Genomic DNA, 13,798 nt, shown 5'->3' with positions numbered 1-13,798 from the left:
AGAGGCAGGCAGGATAGAGGAAGAACTGTTTGCGGAAAATGGCAGGTTATTATCAAAGAAAGACCCGAAGAGAGAATGAGTATGGTATATGAATGAGAGTGAGAAGGACACTACTGGACTGGGGGGTTGGAGATGCAAAGTCACTAGGAGGGTTAGGATGATGCTAGATAAAAGGTTGAAGAGTCTGTACTTGAAATAGGCCATAAAGAGGCACATCTACAGTTTCCTGTTTTCCTTTGTTTTTCCTTAGACTCCCTCAAGACTTCAGAAAATGAGACAGGACAAGTGTCCCTTTGTGGTTTTGCCTGTAGTCAGGCAGGAACCCATGAGGGCTGGCCATCATGAGGTCACCATGGTTATTATTAGAAGTGGCTTTGAAAACTTTAGGTAGTTATGCTTCTCTCTCTTAGTGCAAAAAGGACACAAAAAGCTTGATATGAATGGGAATAACATATACAACAAAAAGTGAGTGTATTGCTAGGACAATCTCTGTACTCAGGTTTTTTTTGCTTTTCATATAACGAAGTATCAAGTCTCCTAAAAGGCCAAGTGAAGTGTATTAATACTGGCTGCTCTCCTCAGAGATCTGGGCTCAGATTTAATATTCAAATAGTATTGACAGGTTAATCCTTCATCTTAATTTTTGCTTCATTAAATCCATCATCATTTTGGAGGAGATAGTATAGTGCAGTGGTTAAGAGCATGGACTATGAAGTCAGATTGTTGGATTTAGAATTCTGGCTCAGCCACTTACTAGCTGTGTGACCTTGGGTAAGTGATTTAACTTCTCTGTTTCTGCATTTATAGCATCTTTTAATTTTTACACTATATATATAAAAAATAAGTCTGTTTTGAGGCAGGCAAGGAAATTTGCACTTTGGAGTTCTAATACACAGATGGCTGTAAAGGAAAATACCGACTACACCACTGTTAGCTAATCCCTGCCCCGACAATGAAATTTCCATTGTTTCTCAAAGGTCCATTAGTGACTCTAGATTTTGGCAGCTAAGAATTTTTTTTTTTGGCTGTGCAGTATGGCTTGTGGGATCTTAATTCCCCGACCAGGGATCAAACCTGGGCCCGTGGCAGTGCAAGTGTGGAGTCTTAACCACTGGACTGCCAGGCAAGTCCCTGGCAGCTAAGAATTTTAAGAAATAGTTAATAATTCTTCAACTTTACAGTTTTAGAAACCAGGTTGTAAAATAGTGGTTTTTAAGAGGGGTCTCATGTGGCTGATACTTTAAATGCCATTAAGCAATATATTAGTAAATGCTATGTGTATCTCCCTGCTAAGCATATAAAATAATCTAAAATGTCAAATTCCCACCAATTACAAAATTTAGTGTCACAAAAACAAAATTTCATATACTAACATCTTAATAAATATGTTTAAGTAGTAAATAAACCAAGGGAAAAATTGGAGGAAAAAAAAAAAAAAACCCAAAAACAACCCCAGCATACTTCTTTCCAAGAGAAAAGTGATTTTTTTGGGGCTGCGCCATGCAGCATGTGGGATCTTAGTTCCCTAACCAAGGATTGAACCTCTGCTCCCTGCAGTGGAAGCGAGAAGTCCTAACCACTGGACCACCAGGGAATTCCCCAGAGAAGTGATTTTTGTACACCATTCACCATGAAAAGTTTTTCCCAAAGGAGAAGTACTTATTATAAAAAACATGGATATGTTACTGAACTGTCTATACTTCATTTTGGAATGAAGAAAAGACAGATGTTTCAGCTGCCTTGATTTCACAAGGAATATATTAGCAATCACAAACAAAATAGGGAAGGGTACCTGGCTAATGGCTCAGTAGGCGCTGAAAAAACAAAACAAAACAGGGACAACAGGTCTATTAGGAATCTCTGACAAAGTTTTGGAAAAGATTCCCCAACTTTTGCTCTGGAAAAGAAAGAACTTTTTTGTTCACGACAGGCACTGGTATATGATTTTTATTGCTGATCCTTCAGTTCAGTCAGCCTGGCAAATGTACAAATGTAACAGAACACAAATAAAAGTTATAAAAATATGATAGCCTAACATCAAATAAATTCATTTCCAGAAGTACTGAAGAAATCCAGGTTACATGTAAAAGCTATACTTGAGCTATGCTGTAATAGCACTATACTTAATGATGAAATAGGGAAGGAGCTTCAGGACCATGGAGAATATTTTTAAATTACTATTTATATTATCCTTCACTAAGAAATAAAAACTACCTGTTGCAGTAGTCAACCACAGACTCCCTCGTTGTAAATAAAGCTTCCTCTCCTTTCTTGGCCTTCGCCCACTTTGAATCCAAAAGGCAATCCACTGCTTTTGAAGCTAAAGAAGAAATTTATTATTTTTAATTTAGTATACAGCAGGATTTGTGCCTATCTAAACAATATTCTATAAGGCAAATTTCAACATTCTGGCATCCGAAAATACAACCAAGTTCAACAAAAAATTTAAGTCTGACATAATGATGACAAATAGTTCCTCAAAACCTCAAGTTGTGAAACATACTGATTAAGCACCTTTCTTAAAGTAATGCTCTGAAATAAATGACATTCAAAAATATTAACTAAAGCAAGATAAATTAATGAGAAAATGTTCTTTAAAAAATTCAAAATAAATGTAAATAACACTCTTATCAAATAATCATAATATGGGATAAACAAACCAAAAATCTTCCTCTACCACAGTAACAGAAATTCTGTCACCAAGCTTTATTGTAACCCACCGAGGAATAAGCTCTGAAACAATCTACTGTCATTGGAAGAAGCTAAACATATGAGATGTGAAAAAATCAGCATGTCTATTTTTATAAACTTTTAAGGACTATCAAAATCATTAATCATAACACTGAAGAGATGATAAATAAATTTCTTCCCAATAATAGGTAATTCAACCTTAACTGATCAGACAGGCAAACTCAACAACTATTGATCTATAAGCTATGAGACAATATTACAGATAATATTAGCTGATTATGAAGTTGTTTAGATTATGTGAATAACAAACACTCCTAAGTTGGTTCTGACACACTTGTTTCACACTGAATTCTATGCCAGAGTTTTACAAAAAGAGTATCGTTAAGTACATGTACTATCTGAATAAAAGTTAGTGTTAGTACTGAAAATAAATCCTATTTTAAAAATTTCCAAGAAACGTTATTAAAAAGCACTTTCTTTTATTTTTATTGACATTTTCAATCATGAAAGGAAAGAACAGGATAATCAATTGTCATATGCTCATCATCTAGCTTCACCAATCATGCTTGGAGAGCATTTTTAAAATATCTACCTATCCCCAAATTAGGTATCTTCATAAGATATGCACACAAATATAATTTTATTGATGTAATCCTACCAATAAAATAATCAACCCGGTGACCCATCATATTGGTGGACTTTGTTGGACAGTTAAATCGAAGAAACTTGGCTACAGCCTTCTCTTCTTTAGATGGTTCACCAACTTCCTGCAAAGTAAGAATATTAATTTAATGTAATCATTTACTTGTGACATTGATATACTGAAGAATAATTTACAGATCTCTTCTGAAAATCTTTTTAAGTTTAGTACAGGCCTTTCTTTCAAGCTTTTTCTGGAGCAGACCTGGTAATGTATACAGAAGACAGAATGGAGATTTTTTTTGCGGTACGTGGGCCTCTCTCTGTGGTGGCCTCTCCCGTTACGGAGCACAGGCTCCGGACGCGCAGGCTCAGCGGCCATGGCTCACGGGCCCAGCCGCTCCGCAGCATGTGGGATCCTCCCGGACAGGGGCAAAACCCGTGTCCCCTGCATCGGCAGGCGGACTCTCAACCACTGTGCCACCAGAGAAGCCCCTGGAATGGAGATTTTTAAAATCACGTTTTTCAAATACAAGTTGATAGGGCCCAAACCTGTCTGCCTCTTGGCCTCAGCTACAAGGCATTTATTTTGAGTTGTTTTTCCAGTATGGTAATCATTTTGTACCAGTTCACCTTCACTTTTGCCTGGTCTCTTTTTAAAAGCGTAATGCAATAATTCAAAACATTAAGAGGTTGTCAATAGTGAGTGCCCAAATGTCAAAGTAAGTAGAAACAGGTGCCATAAATAAATGTTAAATAACAGCCAAAGCCATGTACCTTGAACAATGGACAACAGATTGCAGGAGGAGTTCTCAAATTAACCAAAGACAGCTGTCCCAGTGTGGTCCCAGATACAAACTACTATCAGAGATGCTGAAGATTTGTATTCTCTTCCCTTTCCCCTGTGGTTACAGATTCTAGATATCGTCAGGGAATCTTTTCTCACCTTGCCTTTCTTCTTTTCTTTCTGAACGGGGTAAAGCAAAAATAAAGATGCAGGGCTTCCCTGGTGGCGCAGTGGTTGAGAGTCCGCCTGCCGATGCAGGGGACACGGGTTCGTGCCCCAGTCCGGGAAGATCCCACATGCCGCGGAGCGGCTAGGCTCGTGAGCCATGGCCGCCGAGCCTACGCGTCCGGAGCCTGTGCTCCGCAACGGGAGAGGCCACAACAGGGACAGGCCCACGTACAGCAAAAAAAAAAAAAAAAAAAAAAAAAAAAGCAATAGACAAATAAATTACAATCTCATTTCAGAACTGATTAATGGAAGGGCACAAAGAGTTTTGGAAAGGCTACTTTAATCCTTCCCTGTTTTCTTTTTTCCATTCCCTCCTCCAAACTTTCTACCAGCTTCATTGTTTATCATTCCCCATCTTGCTTTTATTTCCTTACATTCTGAACTTATGTTCCTGTATACTTATTCTCCCCACTCATATACTGAAGAATATTAGGTCAGTCTATGTTTGCATATATCTTTTATATATATACTTTTAGTTGTCTTATTGCTGTAAGCTATCATATTAAAAGTACTGCCTTTTTTTTTTTTTTTTTTTTAATTATTTATTTATTTATTTTTGGCTATGTTGGGTCTTCGTTTCTGTGCGAGGGCTTTCTCTAGTTGGGGCGAGCAGGGACCACTCTTCATCGCGGTTCGCGGGCCTCTCACTGTCGCGGCCTCTCTTGCTGCGGAGCACAAGCTCCAGGCGCGCAGGCTCAGTATTTGTGGCTCACGGGCCCAGTTGCTCCATGGCATGTGGGATCCTCCCGGACCAGGGCTCGAACCCGCGTCCCCTGCATTGGTAGGCGGACTCCCAACCACTGCGCCACCAGGGAAGCCCAAAAGTACTGTCTTTAATTACATGTTTAAGCACAGTACACAGAGCACTCAAGCAATATTTCTAGCAATATACAATTTAAATGTGAATGATTTCAGGAAAGGCTATTTCTTAAGATGAAAAAAGTGCCAAATAATAGTAAAGAATTATCTGCCAAGAATCTAGTATGCCGAGAAAAATTAATGCTGAAGACAGTTATGTTTTAGGCAAGACATTCTAATAACACAAAACAGGAAAAATAAACTCTCTAAATCATCTATCTTTACGTCAGTTTTCCCACAGATTTCAAGTTAGTTTGCATTCAGTTATGTTTGTTGAAAATAAGGAACAACTAACAAATCAAAGTTTCAGCTTTAATTTTATCCTGAAGAGGAGTAATTTGTGAGATGAAGTGAAAATCTGTGCCGTGGTTGCTGGGTCACCTGGCAGCTACTTCTCGTATTTCCTTCTTTGCACTTCCCAACTCCTCTACTTCCAACAGCCAATTAACAATGCATGATTCTTATACTCTCGTATTACCCGACTTGTGGGTTACTATTTGTGACAATAAAAATTAAAAGCCTGCACAACACTGTATATCAACTATACTCCAATATACAATAAAAATTTTAAAAAAGAAAAAAAAAAGCCCAAACCATTCAATCCAAATGAAAACTATAGTAAAAACCAAATATTTATGTGATTAAAAGACCTCTAGTTTTATATATAAAAACACATATCACAAAAAAATAGAATCTTAAAAAACTGTAAATTCAAAATTTAACACTCCAAGTTCAGTAACATCTACAATGTTCATAATTATTTAATCTGGGTCCTAGTCACAAAATATAGTTTCTGACAAACTAAAAATTCTATATTTCGGTTTTTGAAATCACACTAAAATTATTAACATATATGTTAGTATATGTTAAACGATAGCATTTAATTATGTCTGTGTAACGCACTGCATTTCGAGGAGGCTCATCTATTAGTAAATAATATCCTATATAGTCACGTACAGCCAAAAAAGTAATACTATATAAATAGTTGGAAATAATGAGATACTATAATTGGCTTTATAGAAACCAATTCTATTTTATAATCACACCCATATATGTTCAATTTTTCCCTCAGTTGATACAACTGTTGCCAATTTAAAGATTTATCCAATTAACTGATAACTTGTTACTGGGATATGCTTGATTAAAAATGGTATGTGGGGGAGAAGTCTCAATAAACATAAATTGTTCAAATGCATACTTACTGAGTGTTTACCCTATAATAACTCTGGGTGCTACTGTTAATATCAAAAATTTGTTAAGGCATGATACCTCCACTTTGTTACAACCTTCCAAAACAACAACTGTTATTTTCCAAAATGAGTGGTAGAAAAAATATTTTAGGAGTACAAAAGGAGTGAGATTATCAATGTGGATGAGAATAGCTATGAAAGACCTCTTGGAAGAGGGACCTGGATTTTCCAAGATGAACAAATTTGGGATAAGCTGAATGAATAGCATAAACATACTGTGGCTAAAAATGAGCATAAAATTTGGCTCTAGTAGAGACAAGTTAGGAAGAATTGTGAGGTTAAGTATGTATAATAGGGCTAAACAGTATTCAAGGCAGTCTTAAGAAATTTCAAATTTACTCCTTAAGTCACAGAAACTAGGTTTTGAATAGAAGGAGGACAAAATGAGAAAAAAAAAATGACTTAGACACTATTTTGGAGCCTGTATGTAGAATGAACTGGGGGAAAAAAGCACAAGGCAGGAAAACTACTTAGTATTCAAGTAAGATGTGATGTGATACTAGACTAGGAATGGGAAGGATTTTGACATTTGAAACATTTCAAATGTACAACAGGTAGGACTCAATGATAAAAGATGAATGAAATGGCTTAGTAAAAGATGTCAGATTTCTAATTTGATCAACTGAAAGGACAGTTTTTCAATTAACAGAAATTTGGGAGGAAGGTGATTCTTGGGGGAAAAACAATCACATCAACTTTAGGCATTACAAGTCTACACTCATACTAACACTCAAACCATTTACTGAACACAGGCATACAGGTACTAATCTACTGATCGTTGATAAGAGGCATCAGACGTAAAATCTATTAGAATACCCAAGAAACTGAAAAGTCCGTTCTATTATTATATAATAGGGAATCTGATAATACATGAATCCACACTTTAAAACCTCATTTTAACAATTAACTTCAAGTTCACCAAACTCTTCCACAACTGCAAAAACAGACTCAAGTATTCTCTTTGCATTCCCTTCCCCTCCTTGGTAAAGGCACTACAAAGCAAGAATGAAGTGAACAGACCCAGAAAACATGGACTTGGATAATCTCTCCCAACCAGACAGTTACTTATTCATTGATACTTTCTTAAAGTATCAGTTAACTTCCCTTAAACATCTGACTAGAAAAGTAGTGAATTCTATCAATATATTGGTACAACAGAACTGATTCCTTCCTTGTTCCTCCTTCAAGTTCAAATCCTTAAAAAGTTTCTATTATCCTCTGTGAAATATTATGAAATATTCATTATACCACATATAAGTTATACATACTGTAGACTGTCTCTAGCAGTATAGAATTTGTGCCATCTGCTGGGGCTTTAAAGCCAGAAAGAAAGACTGCTACAGAAGAGCACCAAGAGAATATGACCTTGGGAAGCTAGTAATATAGAAGAGCCTGCCATGGAATCTTCATTCTCACTGCTCCCCTGCTGCAGGCTAAAACAGTCTTATCCTCTTCCTGTTTATACATTAGACTAAAGTACTTCCCCTCTTTGTTCCCTTTTGATGTGAAGAAATATTCAGAATATTTTCCTAACTTTTCTAGAAACCCTCTGACAAAAAGTGAAGGCCTTTTGCGAATAACATCACCCACTAACCAAGAGAAACCAGCTCATCGAGCCTTGAATGAGGAGAACTTTGTAGCTCAGTGAATGAGCTCAAATGTCTTAGAATGAGGAAGCAAAGAACCAGTACGTTTTGAGGCTGGACTGCCAACCCAAACACCAAGATGCCGGGTGTTGCAACCCTTAATCCAAAATTACAAAAACTGAAAGTTTGGGTAGAACATTCTTTTTAAATTATTTAACAAATATTTTTATTTTAGAATACTTCAACACTCAAATACTACAATGAAACTGGGGTTACCATTTCTAACTATATATTATTTTTGGTACTTAAGATAATCTTTTTGAGAAAAAAAATATTAGATCAAGAGTCAGTAAGCCATGGACTTCAATCTCACAGAATTTTTGACTTCGAATTTGCTTTCCCCATCCTCCGACCCCCAAAACGACTAGAATTTTTAAAAATTGTTATATTCAATAGAAATAAGCTTAGGTAATAAATAAGCTTGTTGAATGAACTGAGCAAAAGAAAAAGATTAGTTCACCAACTGTCAATTTGTATCTTTATACAAACAGTATAAAATATTCGTGAAAATGTAAATAGGTTAACAGGTTAAAATCTGAAAGCTGGAGGAGATCTTAGATAAATCCTTTGCTTAAAGTCACACAGTATGTTACTAACAGAGCTTTACAAGAGTCTCTGTATCTTGACTTTGGCAGTGCCCTTCTAACATCCCCCACCCCCTGCCATTGTAAGCCCTTCATTAAGCCTCTGAGGGGAGTTTTTCCACTTAGGACTGGCTTCCTGGGTTCCATCTCTTTTCTTCAGAAAGTCCCAGAGTCAGAGCGCATAATCCTAATCCACTTGCCCTTTTCTGAAATTAAGCATATTGGTTCGTGATATGTCAGGGTTTTACTGACAGGGAGACAGATGGGTGCAACAAAGTTAACTGAGATGCAGGTACTATAAAATTTCTAGGAATGAATAAGCCATTTCAATGTCCCAAAACTCAACTAGATACTTTACACATAAGCAGAACACTAAATGGGATGAGCCTCTTTAGCAGGGACAAGTCTCGTTAAGTCTTTGTTGTACAATTTAATATAAAGATTGCAAGATTAAAGTATGTCAAAACAATTTATTTTATCAATGGTGCGGTGGAATGAACATTCAACTGGAATTAGAAGACTTGGTCTAAATCTGGTTTTACTATCTTGATGAGTGACCCTGGGTCAAGCCACATATCCTCACTGAACCTCAGTGTATCTGTAAAATGATGTTAACGGTTTAGATCAATATGTTTTATACCTAGTAATGCTTTTAGATCTAGGTCCTAAAAGTAGCTTAAGGATGAGGGATAATGGTAGTGAAGTAGTGGGGTACTGAGGTGATAGGGCTTTGGGCCCACCCCTCTGCTTTTACATAAGAGCTGCATTTGTGCAAAAAGATTCCAAAAACCCCTACTACTTGAAAATCGTTTTCAACTCTAAAATTTCATGGTACTAGGATTCTCAATTAACCCTTCTAGTAAGCAGCACTTTGTTAACCTATAAGTACTGATTTTAATGTTCTTAAAAACTTACATAATTGCATTTCTTAGAAAACTTACAATTATTTACTTTCAAATGTTTTATTAATTTGAATTGAGATCACTCTCACTTGAGAATCTCAATCATGAAAACTTTCCAATATCACGTCAGTGAACACGCAGCTCACTTTTGGTTTTCAGTGACCAGTAAAGTGAGTCCAAGAAGGAAATGTGACAAAATAGTCTTCTTGCTTCCAACTTTGATGGAATACCAGAATCTAAAATTAGGCTACATTAGAAAAAGCATACAGGGCTTCCCTGGTGGTGCAGTGGTTGAGAATCCGCCCGCCGATGCAGGGGACATGGGTTCGAGCCCTGGGCCGGGAAGATCCCACATGCCGCGGAGCAACTAAGTCCGCGTGCCACAACTACTGAGCCTGTGAGCCACAACTACTGAAGCCTGCACACCTAGAGTCCATGCTCTGCAACGAGAAGCCACTACAATGAGAAGCCCACGCACCACAATGAAGAGTAGCCCCCGCTCACCGCTACAGAAAGCGCGCGTGCAGCAACGAAGACCCAATGCAGCCAAAAATAAATAAAATAAATTTAAAAAAAAAGAAAAAGCATACAAATTAACTACCTTTTAAAACCCTGAACTTGTTTGTATCAATCATTTCCCCCAATATACAAATTACAATTCAAGGTCAGTAAATCTACTAAACATAAAAATCTTTTCTAAACATGAAACATCAAGTAGCAACAGGAAACTGAGTTAATATTACAGATCTTTTTGCCCAGAGTCTCACAATAGAATTTTTTCTGTAACTTCAACTCTGAATTTGGTCATTACGTTTGATCTTTTTGTCTAAAGTAATGCCAATATTATAGAGTTTCTGATTCTCTGGAGGGAAAAAAACCAAGGAGTTTTATAAGATATTGTACACTTTTATTAATCTGTTGACACCGCACAGTAGTACTCCAGGTAGCACTCCCAAGATCTCCACAACATTTTACATAGCACAGCTATGTAGAAAACTTGGAGGAGGTGAAAAATGTTATTTATTTTCACCTAGCAGTATACCAACTTGATTTTTAACAATCAGATCCTCACACACTTATCTAATCCCCAACTAAACAACAGTAAGTAAACAGCCATTCTTTATGGAGCTCACAACTCAAAGGTTTATTTACTGAATAGATAACTGTTAATTTTTCTTCAGCATATCAGCGTGCTTAACAAAAACCAAAACAAATTATCATAAAGCCTTCATCCCTGGGGAAGGGGAAAAAGGAGTTATGTGCTAAGCACTCTTTTAATAGCTTTTATAACCTTTAATAACAAGTCACCCACGCACCTATTTTTTTCCACAACAACCCAATGAGGATATTTTTTTAAGGTAAATATTCCTTCTTATGGATTTGGAAATAGAGGAAAAAAGTTAAGTAACTTGACCAAAGTTACACAGCCAATAATTATTGACACTGGGGTACAAACAGGCACAAGTTTTAGCTCCCAGTCACTACCACTACCATACAGATTTTTAAATCTATCTTTCTGCTTAATGAGATCACAATTGAAATAGACCAGGTATTCAAAGTGAATTAGGATCACCTTTACAACAATATTAAAGAACAGTTGAAACTGTAAAAACAATGTTTATTTAAGGCCATAAAATATACCATGTGTGTAAATATAAGTCCAGTAAGTCCTAATTTGATAACTTCAATACAAATTCTAATAAAAGTATATTTTGTATCCATACCTGACCAATAACACTAAATTTTGAAAGACTAGAAACAGTATAATTAGAAACTTCTTCCATAATAACCTTAAGCCTTGGTTTTATGACCTGTCTGAACTTGGGGAGCAATTGTCTCTGGTCTCCTTCTGTACTCTTTTTGAAACTACTTTCTTATTTCTGCCTAATTCTAAAATTCTGTATTTACTGATCACTGAAATCTTTTTTTTCCTAGTACTTCAAAGTTTTCAGGAGAATTTTAACTTGCATAGCTCAAATCACCTGTGGTGTAAGTCAGTTAAGTGAAAAAAATGGGGGAAAAAAACATTAGAAACATTCATCTAAGCAATGAAATAGTAAGGAACAAAAAGACAATGATGAGTGTAACAATTTGTGATTAGTATATTAACAGTTTACAACACGCCATCAATTTATGACGACATATGAAGGTTTCTAGGCACAGGAGCTAATAAGGAGACAACAAAACATCCTGAGTCTAAGCTGTTCCCCATATTTAATCCTCTCGGCAAAGAGCAAGAACAACAGGGGGAAAACTGCAAGGAAGAAATACATAGATGACATGCATGTGGAATGAGGGAGGGATGCTATGTAGGTTATGAGGATGACACACTGGCATGTGAAAGGTTTCTGGGCGGGACCCGCTCTTTGCAGTACCAAGGGAGTTTTGTTTATTTACACTGTGTCGCTGAAAGAAAGCCGGAAAGCTTCAGTTGGACGTTTAAGTTAATAACTGTGAGGAGAAAGGAGGCTGCACGCAAACGAACATCTGGATACGCAGATCGCCGCCTGGGCCCCTGGGGCAGCTGACCAAACCCCGATCACTGCCCCCTCCTACGGTCCTTCTATCTGCGCACAAAGAACGGGCAGCTTTAGGTCAGTCCTCCGCCTCCTTCTACCCTAATTATCGCGGCCTTAATTTCGGGACAGCTAAGGCGAAAGGATGGCGTGGAGAAGGGAGGGGAGGAGCCCGGGGAGGGTCGGTGTCTGCGCTCGGAGGACGCGGACCTCCCAGCACAGGCCCAGGCCGACAACGACAACGCCGCCGCCGCCGCCGCCGCCACCGCCACCCTGGGCTGGCGGCCGCGCCTCCCGCCTTCCGCCGCTGCCTCAGCACCTCCGCCTCGGTCTCCGCCGTCGCCAACACCGCCCTTCCTCAGGCCCCTCAAAACGACTCAGCCCGCAACCGGCGACCTCGCGGGGGAACCCCACCCCACCTCGTCCTCGATTTCGCCCACCCTTCCCGGGAGCTTTCCCTGCGTCTTCCACTTCCGAGAGTCCCCTATCCCAGGGCTCGCCTTTGCTACCTGAATCCGCTTCTTGTGTCGCCTGCGTTCCGCCATGTTGGCCGCTCCGCCCGGTTCCCTCTGACGTGGAAGTAGGCGGGGGCGGTGGAAATATCGCGATAGCGCGCCGCGGGGCTGTTATATAATCTACCGGCTGGCGCCGGAGCGGGGAGGCTGGCGAGAGGCCGGTACTAGGCGGGCTCGGCGGGTCTTGGCTGCGCTTTCTCTCCCCTCTTTCCTTGGCTCCTTTTGTTGCAGGAACTGGAAATCGCTGGGACCAGAAGGAAGTTGAGAAGTGGATCAAAGAACAGGAGGACTGGAAAGAGTCCTTGGTTCTCAAACCTGACTGGGCATCTGAATCACCTGGAAAGCTATTAAAATACAGATTCCTGGGGCCCCATGCTCCTCGGAGTCAGTAGGTTTGGGGTGGAACCTTTTACAGAGGATTTCCTGAGACCTATGGAATTCTAGACGTCTCCAAGTGTGGCACTTCTTTTCTTGCCAGTGAGCCCTGCATCTATTCCCCACGTGTAAATTCTCCTAATCCCATTTTGAAGATGGGAAAGCCGAGACAGCTGAGGTGCAGCGATATGAACAGATTTATCTAAGGCTCCACAGTTGGTAGATGGCACAGACGAGACCTAAGCCAAATTATCTCCCCGTACAATGTAGGGGGTAGTCGGGCTCATGTGAAACAAACTTTGGATTCCCCATTCCATTTTCCACGTTGCTTCTCGAAACGCACCTTTAGAATCCGAGTCAGAGAACTCAGGGAGTACAAGCAACTAATACGATGAGTAAGGAGAGAGATTCTAAGAAGTTGGAATTAAGAAGACTGCAGGGTACTTGGAGTCTGGTGAATTACTATTATAACTATTGTTATTTTAGAGCTACTTAGATCAAAGAGAATGGGCTTAAATTGCTAGTAAGTGTTTTTAGATGGAGATTTTAAATAATGGTAAATTAGGAATTTACAGAAAAGTAAGATGAAGGAAATAAAAATCCCTAACGCTACCGTCCAAAGATCTGTTAACAGTTTATTTTCTTCTAGTATTTATTCATACTTTGTGTGTATATATTATTTCCCCCTTCCCCCCTAATTGAGATCATATTGCATAATATGCCTTTTCACTTAATGTTATGCTGAGCATATATTATATCTTTAAAAAATTCTTCATTCCCCATATATATGTAACCTAATAGCAATTA

General features: G+C 38.6%; 1 protein-coding gene across 3 annotated transcripts in view; it reads right to left on the bottom strand.

The window, feature by feature from the left end:
• SEC62 (SEC62 homolog, preprotein translocation factor) overlaps positions 1 to 12,854 on the bottom strand; it is a 31,349-nt gene extending 18,495 nt beyond the window's left edge. For all 3 annotated transcript variants that reach the window (XM_032630065.1, XM_032630064.1, XM_032630066.1), the window contains exons 1-3: positions 12,611 to 12,854; positions 3,350 to 3,458; positions 2,215 to 2,320 (exon numbers count right to left, since the gene is read on the bottom strand). In XM_032630065.1, coding sequence (XP_032485956.1) covers positions 2,215 to 2,320; positions 3,350 to 3,458; positions 12,611 to 12,646 — 251 coding nt within the window. In that variant the 5' untranslated portion in view covers positions 12,647 to 12,854. The remainder of the gene's footprint in view (positions 1 to 2,214; positions 2,321 to 3,349; positions 3,459 to 12,610) is intronic.
• Between the last annotated feature and the right edge of the window lie 944 nt (positions 12,855 to 13,798).

This window comes from Phocoena sinus, chromosome 4 (genome assembly GCF_008692025.1).
Source record: "Phocoena sinus isolate mPhoSin1 chromosome 4, mPhoSin1.pri, whole genome shotgun sequence".
NCBI lineage: Eukaryota > Metazoa > Chordata > Mammalia > Artiodactyla > Phocoenidae > Phocoena > Phocoena sinus.
The sequence above is the reverse complement of the archived record's forward strand: the minus strand, read 5'-3'. Positions and strand labels throughout refer to the sequence as shown.